The sequence below is a fragment of the Macaca fascicularis genome, chromosome 3 (genome assembly GCF_037993035.2).
Source record: "Macaca fascicularis isolate 582-1 chromosome 3, T2T-MFA8v1.1".
NCBI classification, from domain to species: domain Eukaryota; kingdom Metazoa; phylum Chordata; class Mammalia; order Primates; family Cercopithecidae; genus Macaca; species Macaca fascicularis.
Window position 1 is genome coordinate 35,284,996 of NC_088377.1, and position 17,633 is coordinate 35,302,628.

Here is a 17,633-nt window from a genome sequence, read left to right on the forward strand (position 1 = left end):
TTGCCATCAAGACCACCACCTTTGGGGGGGCTCCTGCCTGGACCTGGACCTGGCTGTCACCCACCAGGGACCACTCCTCCTGCTGCCCCCGGGGCAGAGGCTGCGGGCTTCTGTTCTTCCTGAGGGCCCAGCCCTCTGTCCTCCCCCAGGACAGCCCCTGACCTCCAGCCTCTGGGCCCACCCTATCCCCGCTTCCCACCTGTTGGGGTCCCACCCGCCTTCAGGGCCCAGTCAGACCCCATCTCCTAAATTGCCTTGACAAGAACCGACCCCTGCCCCTCTGTGTTCACAGCCAGGGTGGTGCTGGCTCCCTGGTCCTAAAGCCCCAGCTCCATGAGTGTGTCGGGGGGGCCGTCACCGGGGCTGCTGGCAGTGAAAGGGTGGGTGGGAACAGGCACCTCGGCGCTCAGGCTGTGGCGTGGCAGGAATGGTGATGGGGAAAGCAGGGTGGTGGGGGCTGGGGTGCCAGGACCCTGGGATTGGCCTGGGGAGTATTGGCGGAGGATAGCCCAAAGGCTAGACCAGGGCCCTCGTTCTGATCATCTGTGGCCGTGGGAGCAGCATCTTGCGTGGGCCCCGGTGTGCTCAGCTGAGACGTGGGGCGGCGGCAGCCCCAGGGCTGCGATGGGGCCGGGCAGTCTGGGGCTCCCGGTTTCAGTGTGAGAGCCAGTGGCTGCCCAGCTCTAGCGGGGCCATGTCTGTCTGAGGCACATGTGTGTCCAGGGGCCGAACCAGGGCAGAACAGCCTTTGCCTGACATGGAAACGTCTCACTTCTCCTCGTCTGCACAGCCTGCGTCCTGCACAAAGCCTCGTGCAGCTGAACCCCACGGGCCTCCGAGGACCCCTCCGTCAAACCCTTTGTGCCCACGAACAGAAGCCAACACTGAACGGTGACGTTGGGGGGTTGGGAGAGGACATGCAGGAGGAATCAGGGGCTTCCTGTATCAAGGCTGCAGGGCACACCCATCTCTCCCAGTGGGCCACTTAGAGGACAGTCCCCCCAACTTTCCCCGAGACCTGGAGGAAAAGATTTTTCATGAAGGGTTTGCAGAGCCTGGTGGAGTGCTCTAACTGTGGGTGGGGGGTGCCGGGAGTGGGGTTTGTGGAGATGGTGGAGTGTTCTAATGGTGGGCGGGGGGTGCCGGGAGTGGGGTCTGTGGAGCTGGTGGAGTGTTCTAATGGTGGGCGGGGGGTGCCGGGAGTGGGGTCTGTGGAGCTGGTGGAGTGTTCTAATGGTGGGCGGGGGGTGCCGGGAGTGGGGTCTGTGGAGCTGGTGGAGTGCTCTAACTGTGGGTGGGGGGTGCCGGGAGTGGGGTTTGTGGAGATGGTGGAGTGTTCTAATGGTGGGCGGGGGGTGCCGGGAGTGGGGTCTGTGGAGGCTGGTGGAGTGTTCTAATGGTGGGCGGGGGGTGCCGGGAGTGGGGTCTGTGGAGCTGGTGGAGTGTTCTAATGGTGGGCGGGGGGTGCCGGGAGTGGGGTCTGTGGAGCTGGTGGAGTGTTCTAATGGTGGGTGGGGGGTGCTGCGAGTGGGGTCTGTGGAGCTGGAGTGTTCTAATGGTGGGTGGGGGGTGCTGCGAGTGGGGTCTGTGGAGCTAGTGGAGTGTTCTAATGGTGGGTGGGGGGTGCTGCGAGTGGGGTCTGTGGAGGCTGGTGGAGTGTTCTAATGGTGGGTGGGGGGTGCTGCGAGTGGAAAGTAGGGGGTGAGGCGGGGATGGCAGAGCTGGAGCTGCCTCGCCTTGGAGGAGTCTGGGTGGAGGCGGCAGCCCTGGGCATGGCCCTGGCCCCCAGTTCGCAGGCAGGAGGCAGGGGCCACCCTCCCCGGTCCTTCCTCCCCTGGCCCCTGCCTCAGGTCTCCCTCGTCTCAGCAGCGGTGTCTCTGCAGCGAGGCCGTTCCCCTGGCTGCACCGGCTCCCCTCTGCTGGGCTCAGACAGGGGCACCTGTACCTCTAAGGCCGGGGCTGCCGAGCCGAGTGGAGGGGACTCGCTCTCCAGCCTCGAGGGCCAGGTGCTCCATCTGCCCTGTGGGGTGGAGTCACCACACGCCCCTGGCTTTGGTGCTGCCAGCCAGGTCCAGGCCCTCCCTTGGCCCTGGAGTGACGGGCACAGAGGGCAGTCTCCCCTCGATGCGCCCTTATCTGTGAAGACAGTCCCCACAACCCCTGTGCCTCCGTCCGGGTTCCATCAGCAAAGGGAAGCCCCGGAGCTGGGGCCTGGCCTCGAGGCAGAGCTGGAAGCTGCTAAGCGGAGGGGCCTCAGCCCATGGTGGTGGGGAGGGCACCCCGGCCACCCTTGGTCCCAGCTGCCACCTGTGTGCTGGCTGTGCATTCCCTGAGTGGAGATGCCTGACCCCCACAACGCTGGGCTACGGCTGGTGGTGTGCTGACAGAGGTCCTTCCGCTCCTCCCTCCCACCCTGCTAGGGCTAGGCCACAGACACACAGGGTGGGTGGACTGTCTGGGGGAGAAGACTTTATTTCACAAGGTGAGGAACCTGGGCTGGCAGCCGACGCCCGCACACCAGGCTCCAGGACACACAGTGTCTGCACGTGGGGAGGGTGCTGGCCGCCCCAGCAGAAGTCTGACGTAGGTCTCGGCGTGTCTGTCAGTCATACCGCTGCTGCGGGGCTGCAGAGGCAGGACGTGCACCCAGCCTGTGGCTGGCGGGGCAGGGGACCCGCAGGTCCGGCTGAGCGGAGCGGCTGCAGGCTAGGCCACGGTCTGGCGGCTGAAGAGCTCGAGGGTGAGCGAGCTGAGGAAGGCGGGGATGCTGTCCTGGCGTCGCAGGTGCACTTCGATGAGCTCGCCCACGGTGTGCGAGAACTCCGTCTCCAGCAGCTGCATCTTGGAGCCCGAGGGGCTGGTGGCCTGTGGGGCAGGTAAGAGACAGGACAGCGGTCAGCCTGGCAGGCCTCCCTCCCTCTCCCCTCCCTCCCTACACAGCCCCTCCAGCCATGGGGGCTTCCCTTGGCCTGAGGACCTGGACAGGGGTAGATGTCCTTAACCCTGCCAGGCCTTATTCCAGGTCACCTAAAGGGACTGAATTAACCCAGGGCAGGGTCTCTGTCGTCTACACTGTTATGTGCACAGGCAGCTAGGGGTCCCAGGCATTTCAGGGTGTGCCCACCCAAGGCGCTGCTGCCTCGCCCCTTCCTCCTCCGCCTGGGGGGCTCCAGCACCTGTCTATGCACCTGTGACTGGCCCCAGTGCCACTCTCCACTGAGGCTGGAAGACCCCACGCCCTGGGCAAGTCCCGCAATGCCTTCCAGACTGCCTGGGGCCCCACAACCTAGGTTTCCCCACTTGTGAGGGGCTGCTGGGGCCAGGCGGGGTCTGGCTCTGTGGGTTCTGCAGCCCAGAGGGCAGCCTCCTGTAACTGGAGAACGGGCAAGGAGGAGATGGCCTGGTGACCAGGAGCTTCCAGACAGCACGGCAGGTGCCAGGGGACACAAGGCAGGACCTACAGGGTTCAGGTCACGCAGCAGGTCTGAGTGAGCTGCTGTGCCACCATCCTGGGCTGTGGGGAGTGGACAGAGGCCCTTCTGAGCAGGGACTCGGTCATCTCTCTCCCTCCCCAGCTGCCCCCGAGAGCCAGCCCCACCCCAGTCGGCACAGGGCAGAGGGCTCTGGCATGGACCCACTTCCCACTCTGGAGACCACAGCAGAGATGCCGCAGGTGGGAGGGGACACACCTGTGACACACACACTCCCAAATACGGGGAGACCCCTGCTTCCCAAGCCAGGGTGCTCGGTCTCCAGACAGCTCTCACCAGGAACGACTTCTTGCTGATGCCCAAATCTGCCCAGGTGCCTGCTGGCTGGTTCTGCCCCAGTGGGCACCCAGGCCCCGACTGTCCACAGGGCTGGCAGGTGTCCCACACAGCCCCAGGTCAGGCAGGACACAAACCCAGCCCACCAGAAAGCTCCCTCTCAAACCACGTCCCTGAAAAGTCCCGAACCCAGAATATGCCCGAACTCCCACAACTCCACCATAAAGAGGACAGGGCCCAACTAAGGGGCCCTTGAACATCTTTCCAGAGAAGAGCCACACACGGCCAACGAGCTCATGCCAGGATGCCGGGCACCGGGGAAATGTGAACCGCACTGAGCGAGACACGGACCCGCCTCACGCCGACGGCCACAGAGAGCAAACAGCACAAGCTGCTGGGTGGAGGGGAATCCGACCCTCCGCGTGGCTGGTGGAGGCGTGTGTGGGGCGGCCCCTGCAAACAGCTGGCGGCTCCTCAAAGAGCTCAACGCAGAGTCCATGGGCCCAGCACGTGCCGCGTGCCCAGCCAGGGAGTCTGAGCGCTGATGTCCCCGGCAACACGATCCCATCCCTAACAGATGGGAAGTGGAACCAGCCCTCAACCGTCGGAGAGAGAAAACCGGGTTTACCCGTCAACACTGCTTCATACAGCTGAACTCTGAGACATGCTGCCACGCGGGTAAACCCCCAAAACATGCCCAGCCAGACACAAAGACGAGTCGGCACAACTCCACGCCTAGGGGATGTCCTGGAGGGGCACATCGGGGCTCAGGGCCGGTGGAAAGGCGCCACGGTTAGACTGTGGTAGCGGCTGCACACTGGATGTGCCGGGAAGAACGGAACAGTAGACTTGAGGGTGAGCCGCATGTGTGTGCATCAGAGCTCGGGAAACTCTTGTAAAGCACTCCTCTGGCAGGCAGCCCTCTGGGAACCCTCCCCAGGAGCCACAGGGCGGCCTGGCTGCACCCAGCTTCGTCCTGGCAGCTCCCTGTCCACCGGGACCTGAGCTGGGCCCGGCCCTGATGGTGGCGCCGCCCCCCGCTCCACCTTGCTGCCTGGCCTGTTCCTGCACCTCCTGTTTCTCAGGAGCCGTCCCCCGCCCTCCCCCTGTTCCTGCTGCCTTAATACATTTGGCCTTGTCATAGTTCAACACAAACCATTTTTAAACAAAAACAAGAGAAACCACTCTGACCTTTTACTGAGAAAATCCTTTCATTTCTGCCTTCTGCTCTTGATTCTGAATTTCTCCCCCTAAATGTCAGAGGTGCTGATTCTCCTGCAGCTGCCGGGCAGGGGTGGGAGGCAGTGTGGGAAGAAGTCTCCTTAGCCGGCACCTTCGCCCTCCTCCCAACCCGGGGCTGGCAACCTGGCTGGGCCTGCAGCACTGAGGTACAGACTCCGGCCAGGCTGGACCGAAGAACAGCTGTTCTCCAGGCACCCACCTTCCCTGGCCCTCAGAGGCTGGCAGGCTTTGGGAGCCTGGCCGTTCTTTTCTAAAAATATATATATTTTTTAGAGACAAGTCTCACTGTCATCCAGGCTGGAGTGCAGTGGCATGATCGTGGTTCACTGCAGCCTCGAACTCCTGGGCTCAAGTGACTGCCCCCCCTCAGCCTCCTGAGCAGCTGGAATTAAAGGCATGTGCCATCACACCTGGCTAATTTTTAAATTTTTTTTTTAGAGACAGACTTCAGCTTTGTTGCCCAGGTTTGTCTCAAACTCCTGTCTTGATGTGAGCCTCCTGCCTCAGTTTCCCACGAGGTGAGGATTACAGGCATGAGCTCTGATCATTCTTTATTTGAAACAGGTGCACCCTGCCAGTGTCAGCGAGACAGCTGCTCCCAATGGTAGGCCGGGTCGCCCACCCACGGCTCCTACAGCACCCTCCTCTCTGCTGGCCTCAAGTGGCTCTGGAAGAATGATGCCCTAAGATTCCGTACTGCCCTCCAGGTTAGGGCGGGGGTGGACGGGGACAGGCAGGAGTGACCAGTACTACTCTCCTAGCTCAAGCCCCACACAAAGGCAGACCCAGTGTTTGCAAAACACCAGCCCCCCGCGAACAAGTCAAACCGCCCTGCAGCCCACCTCTGACTCCGTTTCCCCCAGCGTACCCGGCCGCATTGGGAGGGGCCGTCCCACTGACTCCGTTTTCCCCAGCGTACCTGGTCTGCATTGGGAGGGGCCACCCCACTGACTCTGTTTCCCCCAGTGTACCCGGTCTGCACTGGGAGGGGCCGCCCCACCTCTGACTCCGTTTTCCCCCAGCGTACCCGGTCTGCACTGGGAGGGGCCGCCCCACCTCTGACTCCGTTTCCCCCAGTGTACCCGGTCTGCACTGGGAGGGGCCGCCCCAACTCTGACTCCGTTTCCCCCAGAGTACCCTGTCTGCATTGGGAGGGGCTGCCCCACTGACTCTGTTTCCCCCAGCGTACCCGGTCTGCACTGGGAGGGGCCGCCTCACTGACTCCGTTTCCCCCAGCATACCCGGCTGCACTGGGAGGGGCCGCCCCACCTCTGACTCCGTTTCCCCCAGCGTACCCGGTCTGCACTGGGAGGGGCCGCCCCAACTCTGACTCCGTTTCCCCCAGCGTACCCGGTCTGCACTGGGAGGGGCCGCCTCAATGACTCTGTTTCCCCCAGTGTACCCGGTCTGCACTGGGAGGGGCCGCCCCAACTCTGACTCCGTTTCCCCCAGCGTACCCGGTCTGCACTGGGAGGGGCCGCCTCAATGACTCTGTTTCCCCCAGTGTACCCGGTCTGCACTGGGAGGGGCCGCCCCAACTCTGACTCTGTTTCCCCCAGCGTACCCGGTCTGCATTGGGAGAGGCCGCCCCACCTCTGACTCCGTTTCCCCCAGCGTACCTGGTCTGCATTGGGAGAGGCCGCCTCACTGACTCTGTTTCCCCCAGTGTACCCGGTCTGCACTGGGAGGGGCCGCCCCACCTCTGACTCCGTTTTCCCCCAGCGTACCCGGTCTGCACTGGGAGGGGCCGCCCCACCTCTGACTCCGTTTCCCCCAGTGTACCCGGTCTGCACTAGGAGGGGCTGCCCCACCTCTGACTCCGTTTCCCCCAGAGTACCCCGTCTGCATTGGGAGGGGCTGCCCCACTGACTCTGTTTCCCCCAGCGTACCCGGTCTGCACTGGGAGGGGCCGCCTCACTGACTCCATTTCCCCCAGCATACCCGGCTGCACTGGGAGGGGCCGCCCCACCTCTGACTCTGTTTCCCCCAGTGTACCCGGCTGCATTGGGAGGGGCCGCCTCAGTCTGACACCCTCAGCGGCACTCTGGCATTAGCAGGACCTGCTGAATGAGTGGCACCCGGCCCATCCATCTCTGCTCAGCCCTCTGCCATGTTCAAATATCACACAGTCCCCAGGTACCTCGTAAATCACTGTAATTAGGGGCTGCTCACTTAAAATTAGAGCGCAATTTTTTAAAAAGCAAATTGCCAGTGAGACACGTTGGCTGTGGCTGGAAATATTTATGGGGCGGCCTGCTTGCTGGCTGTGGCTTCCTCTCCCTTCTGTCTGGCTGGCCCGAGCTGCCACCTGTCTAGTCGGCACATACAGCGGCCGTGTGGCTGGCGGGTGCCCTGGGGGAGACTGAGACACTCACTCTTAATGAAGACACTCTCAGTGTCCATTGTGGCCACTGCACTCCAGCCCAGACCCTGACTGGCCTGGCCTGGGGCTCACCTGCCCCTCTGGAAGCAGAGCGGGCCTGCCCTGGAGGGTCGGGGGCCTCTGCAGCTTGTCTGTGGAACACGTGGGCCGGGAAGTGCATGCCCGGCCTCCATTCCAGCTCTGCCACGTGAGCAGGTCTCTGTGCAGTGCTCATACAGTGACCGGGGCTGCGGGGCCTTACTAAGCGCTGGTCCTACCATCCCCTGAGCTGAGCCCCGTGGTGTCCCAGGGGGCACGGACAACAGACACGGAGTGAGGGAGGAGTGCGGGCTGACGAGGCACTTGGAGAGCAGAGACAGCGCTTCTCTCCACACACCACCAACCGCAGGATGTGGTGGGGCTCGGAGGCCAAGGGGGAGGTGTGCAGGATTCCTGTCGAGAGCAAGACTCCCTGCGGCTGAGGGTCCAAGAGCAACTCCATGAACAGGGAAACTCGAGGGGAGGAAGCTAGAGACGGAATGAAAGAAGCCCTGAGTCCTGGCTCAAACAAGCAAAGCTGAAATAATGCATTAAAATGAGAAAACATGCAGGAAATGGAAACGATGCTACTTTGAGATACTGGGAAGTTATGTGAATCCTGTTCATCTGTGGGGTGGCATGAAGAGGTGGAGGCCACACCAGTGGACATCAAAACCAGAAACCAGTCAGCGAAAACAGGAAAACTGGGTAAGTGCCTGGAAATTAAACAGCACACTTCGAAGTAATCCACGACTCAAATGGGATGCCTCGAAGGAAATAAAAAAGAACAGAATGGAAACAAGAATACAGCATAATAAAATTTGCCGGATGCACCCAAGGCAGTGCTTAGAGGGAAACTGACAGCACTCAATGCCTCTATCAGAAAAGAAGAAAGATCTCAAATCAATTCTCTAAATTCCTACTTTAAGAAACGAAGGCCAAAACAAGCCCAAAGCAGGAGAAGGAAATAAAAGTATGAATGAACGGGAAAACAAAAGACAGTTCTTAAAACCAAAAACTGGTTCTTTAAAAAATAGCAATAAGGCCGGCCAGGAGCAGGGGCTTATGCCTGTAATCTTTGCACTTTGGGAGGCCAAGGTGAGAGGATTGCTTGAGCCCTGGAGTTTGAGAACAGCCTGGACAACACAGTGAGATCCCATCTCTACAATCAATCAGCCAGGTGTGGTGGCATGCACCTGTAGCCCCAGCTATTCGGGATCACTTGGGCCTAGGAGTTTGAGGCTGTAGTGAGCTGTGATCACACCACTGCACTCCAGCCTGGGCAACAGAGTGAGACCCTGTCTCAAAATTTTTTTAAAAAGACCAACAACAGTAAAATTGATAAACCCCTAGCAAAACTGCCAAAGATTAAAAAGAGAAGAGTGAAATGACCAATATCAGAAATGAAATGGAAGTATTATAATAGATCCAGAAGCTATTAAAATAACAATAAAAAATATGACAACGAAATTTGATGCTCATAAAGAACTGGACGGATTCCTGGAGAACCACAGACTACCAAAACGTGCCAAGATAAAATAGACAGCCTCGGTAGTCCTATAACCATTAAATAAATCAAGTTTGTTGTAATTAAAATGCTACTCAGAATCTCCAGTCCCAGATGGTTTCACTGGACAGTTTTACTGAACATTAAATATGAATTAATACCAATTTTACACAATCCCTTTTCAGTTAACAAAAGACAGGGAAACACCTTTCCACTATTAACCTTGTACTGAAACCAACAAGGATAGTGCGCACACACGCAGAAAAATGAGTCTCTCGTGAACTTGGATGCAAAAATACTCAACAAATACTAACAAATGGAATCCAGTAATATACAAAAAAGAGTATCACACCCTGACCAAGTAAGATTCAGTCGAGGTGTAAAACAAAGGCTAGTTCAAATTTGAAAATCAATCAATGTTATCTGCCCTATCAACAGGCTAAAGAAAAACAATGCTATGATCCCGTTGACACAAAGCATTTGACAACATTTAATCTCCATTCCTGAAGGGAACTCTTGCAAAGCAGGAATCAAGGCAAAGTCCTCCAGGAAGAACCCTCAGCTCACACTGCTTCGCGAGAGCCTGGCTGCCTTCCCTCGTTCGGTCAGCGGGGAGCTGGCTTACCCGACTCATCCTCAACCCAGCACAGGAGCCCCTCACACCAGGGCATGAAGGTAAGAAAAGGAAAACAGCAGCGCAGGGACTGGAAAAGAAACGAACTGTCCCTACTCGCAAATGACGTGACGGCCCACATAGAAAACCCTGAGCAATCTGCAGAAAACTCCTCAAACACTAAGTGAGTTCACGAAGGTTGCAGGAAATAAGATGAACATGCAAAAATCAACCACATTTCTATAAAGCAATTGCAAACCAGTGAAAAGCAAAATTAAAAGGCAATACCATTTACAGAACATCTTACATACTTGGGTATAAATCTAACAAAAACTTGCACCGTGTCTGCAGAAAGTCAGGAAATACTGATGAAAGGAATCAAAAGAATGTTTGCATAAATAGATACAATGTTTATGAACTGGAAGACTCAACATAGTAAATACATCAATGTTTCCAAACTTGATCTTTGGTTTTAATGTAATTGCTATCTAAACCTCAGTATAAATATATATTTTTGAAACAGGGTCTTATTCTGTCACCCAGGCTGCAGTGCAGTGGTGCGGTCTTGGCTCACTGCAGCCTCAAGCAATCTTCCTGCCTCAATGTCCCAAGTAGCTGGAACTACAGGTGCGCACCACCACTCATGGCTGTTTTTTGTAGAGATGGGGTCTCCCTATATTGCCCAGGCTGGTCTCGAACTCCTGGGCTCAGGCAATCCTCCTGTCTTGGCTTCCCCAAGTGTTGGGATTATAGGCATGAGCCACCATGCCTGGCCAGCATGATTTTTTTTTGTTTTTTGGTAGAGATATGTAAGATTATTCTAAAATTTATACGGAAAGCAATTCCGAAAAAGAAGAGTGGAGGAACTGCCCTTCCTGATGTTGAGAACTGTACAGCTACAGCACAGCGTTACACGGCTCCTACGTCAGACAGACACGGCTGGGGCAGCGCTGGAGGGGAGATGTGGAGACCAGTGGAACAGAACAGAGGAACCTGAAACAGACCCACAGACACGTCCAGGCCACTTTCTAACAAAGAATATTATACCGTGACCACGTGGGACTTAGTTTAGGTGTACACGGCTAGTTTGGTATTTGAAAAATCAACGTAATCTGCTCTATCAACAGGTTAAAGAGCAAACAACAAATGATCCTATTAATTGATACAGAAAAGTCACAAAAGAGTCACAAAGGCGCTTCAGTGGAGGAAGGACAGTCTTGTCTTTGCTACAGCTGGTGCCAGAGCAGCTGGACATACGTAGTTAAAAAAAATTCTTTTTGACTGAAACCTCACACCTCATATAAAATTTAACTCAAACTGTATCACGAACTTACGTGTAAAACACATAATTATTTTAAAAAAGAAATCTTCAGGATCTGGATGAGGCAGAGCTCTGAGACTCAACACCAAAGCACGATCCATAGAATAAAATTAAAATGGATAAATGGGCCTCACCAAAACTTTAGGAAATTGCACAGTGAAAGAGCCTGTGAAGCAGATAAAAGGACAAGCTACACGACAGGGTGCCAGCGTCTCCCTGCCTATCTCTCCCGGGACGCCACGGCCACGGGGGACCCCGGCTCCTGGAGGGGCCAGTGCACAGAACCCAGAGGGGTGACTGCAGTGTCTTAACCCCGAGTGGGATTCCTGCCTGTGCCCCGGCCCCACAGGGCAAGGCCGACATCTGTCTTGCTTCTCTCTTTTCCCAGGACAGACCTCACTGGGCTGGAGACTGGCCTGGGCACAGAGGCCACTGTGGCATCAGGGGCCATCGTGAGGACACAGAGGCCAAGGCTGTGGCATCAGGGGCCATCGTGAGGACAGAGAGGCTGGGGCTGTGGCATCAGGGTTCATCGTGAGGACACAGAGGCTGGGGCTGTGGCATCAGGGTTCATCGTGAGGACAGAGCACCCAGGCATTCTTAGACACATCCCTGCTCCCACTGGCCTTCCTGGGAGAAGCACCCCCTTGTTCCAGATGAGAAGCTGCAGCTGCTGGGCCAGGGGACGCATGAACATTCCATGGTCAGATCTACAAGCGCCATGCGCCTAACTGGACACAGCTCCAGGCGCCTGCTTCCGTGAAGCCCAGTCCTCCTGTCCTTGGTGCTGCAAGCTCCGCTCCCGAGCAGGGCTGTGTGTGGGGAGAGGACAGGAGCCCTCGGGGGAAGTTATGCTGGGGGCCCATTTGTCAGGGGAGGGAGGGCAGGAAGCAAGGTCCATGAAGATGGGGTACCCTGCAGCTGGGTCCTGACCTGGGGCTGCTCCCTCTCCTGGGCATAGACACTGCAGGCAAACAGCAGGCAGTCAGCCTGCCACCACCTCCCAGCCGCCACCACACGCCCTCGACAGACCTTCCAGATAAACGGCTCCATCCTGACTTGAGCACTGCTGGCCCCAACGCCTCCCCTCTTACTCCACCTGCTTGTGTGGGCCTCGGGGCAGAGCTGCCGGCATCGGGGGCTTTCACACCCACCAGACCTAGCTTCTAACCTCGGCTTGGCCACCAGGAAGCTGCGTGACCCTGGGCACATGGAAACGCCTCTCTGAGCCCAGTCTGCAAACTGGGCACGGCCGAGAAGACTAACCAAGTCAGGTGCGTAAAATCACCGGGCTCGGGGGAGACGCTGAGCACAGTGGGATGAGGAAACCCTGTGCCCACATGACCCCAGGCCACGAGGACGGCGGCTGCCCCGTGCCCTGGCACCACCGGATGGCCTCTACTGGAAAATGAGCTGCTCCCGGCCTCATCCCCACCTCACTGAAGTGGGACTGGTTGTCTGCCAGGCCCCGCAGCCCCCAGGCTTCCCACAGAGGCTCCCCCACCAGACCCGCGGGAGAGGAGATGGACGTGCCTGGCTGGCCTCTGCCAGGGCAGCCGCAGGTCCCTGTGAACCTTGCTTGTAGAAGACACCTGCTCTCAAAGCCAGGCAAGGAGAGATTTTGTTTGTCTTGAGGCTGTAAGGAAATCAAAGTGTTTTCAGCTTCAAAAGACGCTCTGGGCTTCTCAAGTAGAGAATCTGACGCATCCCAGGCACTTTCATGCACACGTGGGGCGAGCCGGGGAGAAGACTCAGCTGCGTCCACTGAGAGTCAGCCTTGAACTTCAGGGGTGAGAAACCCTGCAAGTTCACACTGCGACACGACACACACACCCACACACAGTGCAAAAGGACCCTTAGAAAATCATCAAAATGCTAACGGCGGTTAACTCGGAGTGTTGGCATGGAAAGTGACTCATGGTTCTCTGCATTTTCCAGATTTTCCTATATGCTGCATATTTGTAATTAGGAAAAAAGTATATCTAAGTTATATCTGCAAGGGCGGAATAGCTTTGAGACAGGCCGATGAGCACTATGGACACACGCAAGCACCAATCCTTACCCACCTGGCCTGCTACCCTCGGGCGTCTTGCCCGGGCCCCTGTCTGCCCGTCTGCCTGGAGCATCTCCGGACACTCTGTGGGAAGCCCCCGGTGGGCTGCTGAGGCCGATGCTGCCTGCCCACCTGCCCCAGATGTCCTGGGGTGCCACGCTGGCGTCATGGCTGGCATCTTGGCTGGTGGCACCACAGACACCGGGCGTGGGTCACAGCGCGAGCTCAGCCAGCTGGTGGGGGTTGGGTGGCGCTGGTCAGGTGGCCACAGCAGAGCCTACTGAGGCCACCACAGGGCTGCTGCTGAGGTGTGAGACACAGGCCCACGCCCCTCGGCACCCAGTGGCCAGGGCACCCAGGTTGGGCTTGTGCAAATCCCAGGTGGGGCACAGCTCTGTCTGTCCACGGGTCTTTGCGGTGCCCATCTGAGCGCCTGTGAACAGTACTGGGCAGTCTCACTGTGCACACGGCTCTGCATGAGCCTCCACGGCCAGGGCTGCCCTCGCTCCCCTAAAGAGTCTCAGGGGCTGAAGGCCTTGGACCACGGCGTCAGGGTCCAGAGGTGATAGACCTAGGTAATGTGTGCCCTCACCCCTGCAGGTGCTGCTGGGGGTTAGAGGTCAGCACAGTCCCGGCCCCGGGGTTAGAGGTCAGCACGGTCCCCGCCCCCGGGTTAGAGGTCAGCGCGGTCCCTGCCCCGGGGTTAGAGGTCAGCGCGGTCCACGCCCCAGGGTTACAGGTCCCCGCCCCGGGGTTAGAGGTCAGCACAGTCCTCGCCCCGGGGTTAGAGGTCAGCGCGGTCCTGGCCCCGGGGTTAGAGGTCAGTGTGGTCCACGCCCCGGGGTTACAGGTCCCCGCCCCGGGGTTAGAGGTCAGCACGGTCCCCGCCCTGGGGTTAGAGGTCAGCGCGGTCCCCGCCCCGGGGTTAGAGGTCAGCGCGGTCCACGCCCCAGGGTTACAGGTCCCCGCCCCGGGGTTAGAGGTCAGCACAGTCCTGGCCCCGGGGTTAGAGGTCAGCGCGGTCCTGGCCCCGGGGTTAGAGGTCAGCACGGTCCCGGCCCCGGGGTTAGAGGTCAGCACAGTCCCCGCCCCGGGGTTAGAGGTCAGTGTGGTCCTGGCCCCAGGGTTAGAGGTCAGCGCAGTCCCCGCCCCGGAGTTAGAGGTCAGCGCAGTCCTCGCCCCTGGGTAAGAGGTCAGCGCGGTCCCGGCCCTGGGGTTAGAGGTCAGCACGGTCCCCGCCCCGGGGTTAGAGGTCAGCGCGGTCCATGCCCCGGGGTTACAGGTCCCCACCCCGGGGTTAGAGGTCAGCGCAGTCCCCGCCCCGGGGTTAGAGGTCAGCGTGGTCCCGGCCCGGTTTCATGACTTGGCGGCAGTGATCTGTATCCCATAGGTCGGGAGTGATAACGTCGACTGTGCTGAGCCTGCCGGGTGCAGCATGAAAGTGGCTGGTGCTACCGTGGTCTACACAACGTTAGACCGGGATACCGAGGACCCCTGGCAGCCTCACACGTCACAGCGGGGCTCTGCACAGGAGTCTGTGCCTGCTGCACATCCATGGCCCGAGGGTGACTGCGGAGCAGCAGCCACCACTGCGTCCTGATAGTCACTGCCTGGCTTGTCTCTGCTCTCAGGAGGGAGACAGCAAGCTTCCCACCTCTGGTCTGTTACCTCCGCCGAGGGACTCCTCCTCCAGGCTGGCCACAGGACTTGTTCTAGCCCATGCCTGACTCCCCTGCTCACGGCCTCACTCCCTCATGGATGCCCATGACCGGCCCAGCCCCACCCTGCACATGTCCCCTGGCCCCTGGCCCAGCCCAGCTCAGCTCCTCAGAGCTCCTGGTCCGGAGGTCCAGGTTTGACCCTGGACACCCTGCTGTGTGGCCCTCAGCTCCCAAATCTCTCTGCACCCCCGTCCCTACGGTGCCCCTCGGGAGGCGATGAAGCCGGGCCCAAAGGAGGCCTCGCAGATGCTGCCACGCGAGCACCGCGCCCAGGGCCTGGCGGCAACTGGGTCAGGACAGCTTGGACAGAATGCCGAGAACAAATGTCCCAGCATGAAGTTCCAAAGAACGGAAGCTGGCAAAAAGCGTGTCCGGCACGGGGAAAATAGCTCAGCCAATTATTCCTGCCTAATTGTACCGAGGAAAGCATCTAAATACTGCCTGTGCTAATTATACCAGCGTTATTGGGGTTTATCTTCCCCGCGAGGGTGACCTTTCCTTCAAGAGTGACTGGCGGGGCGGGCAAGGCCAGGCACCCCAGCAGTCGCAGAAAAATCCCAAACCAACAATTATTATTATTATTATTCTATTTATACAGCTCCCCCTCGCACACAGGCGCTCTGCTTTAGAGCCACACACAGCTGCTCCTGCAGCCGCAGCCGGAGGGCAGTGGAGGGAGTGGGGCGCCGGCGCAGGGTGGGGTGGCCTGCACAGCCCCTGCTGTGAGTGGCATCTGCCACAGGGGGCTACAAGGGCCGTAGAAGGGCATGGAGGCCACAGGGATGAGTTAGAGGAGGTGGCGGGGATGGAGAAGGAGGGAGAGGGGGCTGAGTGTGGGTTAAAAGACAGGGACTGGCCCCGAGGGCAGCAGGAGCACAGAGCACAGTGAAGGTTAAGGGAAGAGGGCACACGGCGGGCAGGCGGGACGGGTGCTCAGCTCAGGCACACGGGTGAGGAGGGAGGAGCTGCAGCACTGCCGGCGCCCAGTGGCTCCCTGGGCCCCACCTGGGGGTGGGCTCCTCCCCTCCTGAGCCCAGCCTGGGTGTGGGGTCCTCCTCTCCTGAGCCCAGGCTAGACAGCACCGCCCCTTCCAGCTGTAGCCGAATGAGGAGGAGAGGAGAGGACATCAGTGGCCTCTGCGCCTTCTCACCTCCCGCCCAGGCAAGGCCCACGCCGCTGGGGGTGATGTTTCGCGGAGTGCCAGGCTTAGGGCAATGTGATACTGGGGATGTGGTGTGGGGAGGGCTGGAGATGCAGGCCCGCCCTCCTGGAAGGCTGCCCCCTTATCTGCTATGGGCCCCGGGGCCCATCAGTTTGTCTCTGAGCTGAAGTTTCCTGAAGTTTCCTGAATGTAAAATGGAGACAAAATGCCTATTTTCCCATCTCAGAGGGCTGCTGGCAGCGTCTGGCCGAGACAGAGCCACACGGACAGATGCACCTGCCATCTGAAACAGCCAGAATATGAGGCATAAAATGTGAAACAACAGTTTTCATTCAGGAAGGGTGGCGGGCCCTGAGAGACGGGGTGAGCCCGGGGAGACTGATCACGGCCCAGGCAGGGCCTCGGGGACCTGCGTTGAAGGACAGGGCTGGAGCTGGAGCTGGAGCCGGGGCACAGAGAGGGCTGAGTTCCCTGGAGTGCTCAGTGAGAGGCTGAGAAAACCTGGAGCATCAGAGAGAAAAAACCAGAAAACGGCACCTGAAGCTCACACCGGGCTGAAGCAGCGCCTGTCTCCAGCAGCCTTGCGGGAAAGCCTGAGAACTAGGCGGCTCCGGGGCACAGCACTGAGATGGGCACCCCTCAGCAAGGGGAGGTGTGAGCCCCAGACAGACGGATGCTGCCCTGCGCCCACCTCACACTTCCTGAACCAAGACCCAGAGGACCAGGCTGTTTCCAAGTACCTGAACTGTGTCTCCGAACAGAGCTCACGAATATTTACAGGAACACACATGCGCACGTGCATGCACAGGCACGTGCACACACACACGCACACACACCCTCGCAGCACCCAACAAAGAGAAAATCAGCCGAGTGAAACCAACCTAGGGCTGACCTGATGTCAGAAGCGGCAGATCACATTTAAGTCACTGTAACTTTGCTCCATATGCCCAAAAAGCTAAGGACAGACATAAAAGCGACCAAAAAGAGCCAAATTGACCTTCTAAGGATGAAGACAACAAGGGTGGGGGACGGATCCACGCCAGGTCAGATATCGTGGAAGCAAGATCAGTGAACCTGCAGATACAACCACGGAAACCGTCTGAGATGAAACTGATGAGAAAAAGAAAGGAAAGCGCATACAAACAACAAGGAAAAAACAGATAAATATAAAGGAGCAGCACACTGGGTGTGGGCTGTGGGGCGACGTCACGTGGCCTGACGCACATGGGGCGGGAGTCCCGGAGGTGGGCTGGTGGCACTTCTGAAATGGCCCCACCTCCAGGCATCACCCGCAGTAGCACCAGCCGTTCCGTGTGACTTACAGCTGATGGAAAGTGTGGCGCAAGTGCTGGCTGTCCCCTCTGCAATTGTGCCACGGCAGCCGTGACTTCTGTGGCTCCCACCCTGGTTCTTGGAGCTCTGACATGCCAGCTGCTGTGGGTGAGCTGCCTATGTGGCAAGGAGCTGCCGTAGGAACCAAGCCCGGCAGCCCAACCACAGATGAGAAACAGAATCCTTCTGACAGCCACATGGGTGCACCTGGACGTGGGACCTTCCCCAGCAGAGCCAAGAGGACTGTGGCTGGGGAGATCCCTGAGCAGACAGCCAGCTCAGCCACACTTGGACTCCTGACCTCAGAAGCCACAAGCCACTGAGTTCTGCAGCAATGTTATTCAAGGACTGGTCACTAATGGTGGGCACAGGGAAAGAGTCTTGAAAAAGTAATGGCCTCATTTTTCTGAAATGTGTGGAAAAGTGTAAACTGAGAGATCTGAGAAGTTCAAAGAACCCCAACCACCACCAAAAAAAAAAAAAAAGGGAAAAACGACATCAAAGTACATCATAA

At 58.5% G+C, this 17,633-nt stretch overlaps 1 protein-coding gene across 30 annotated transcripts in view; it reads right to left on the minus strand.

Moving 5' to 3' along the window:
* Positions 1 to 2,452: 2,452 nt before the first annotated feature.
* The window catches only part of MAD1L1 (mitotic arrest deficient 1 like 1), a 421,592-nt gene continuing 406,411 nt past the window's right edge, over positions 2,453 to 17,633 (minus strand). For all 30 annotated transcript variants that reach the window (XM_015447010.3, XM_074034253.1, XM_074034256.1 and 27 more), the window contains one exon: positions 2,453 to 2,865. In XM_015447010.3, the coding sequence (XP_015302496.1) occupies positions 2,707 to 2,865 (159 nt within the window). In that variant the 3' untranslated portion in view covers positions 2,453 to 2,706. The remainder of the gene's footprint in view (positions 2,866 to 17,633) is intronic.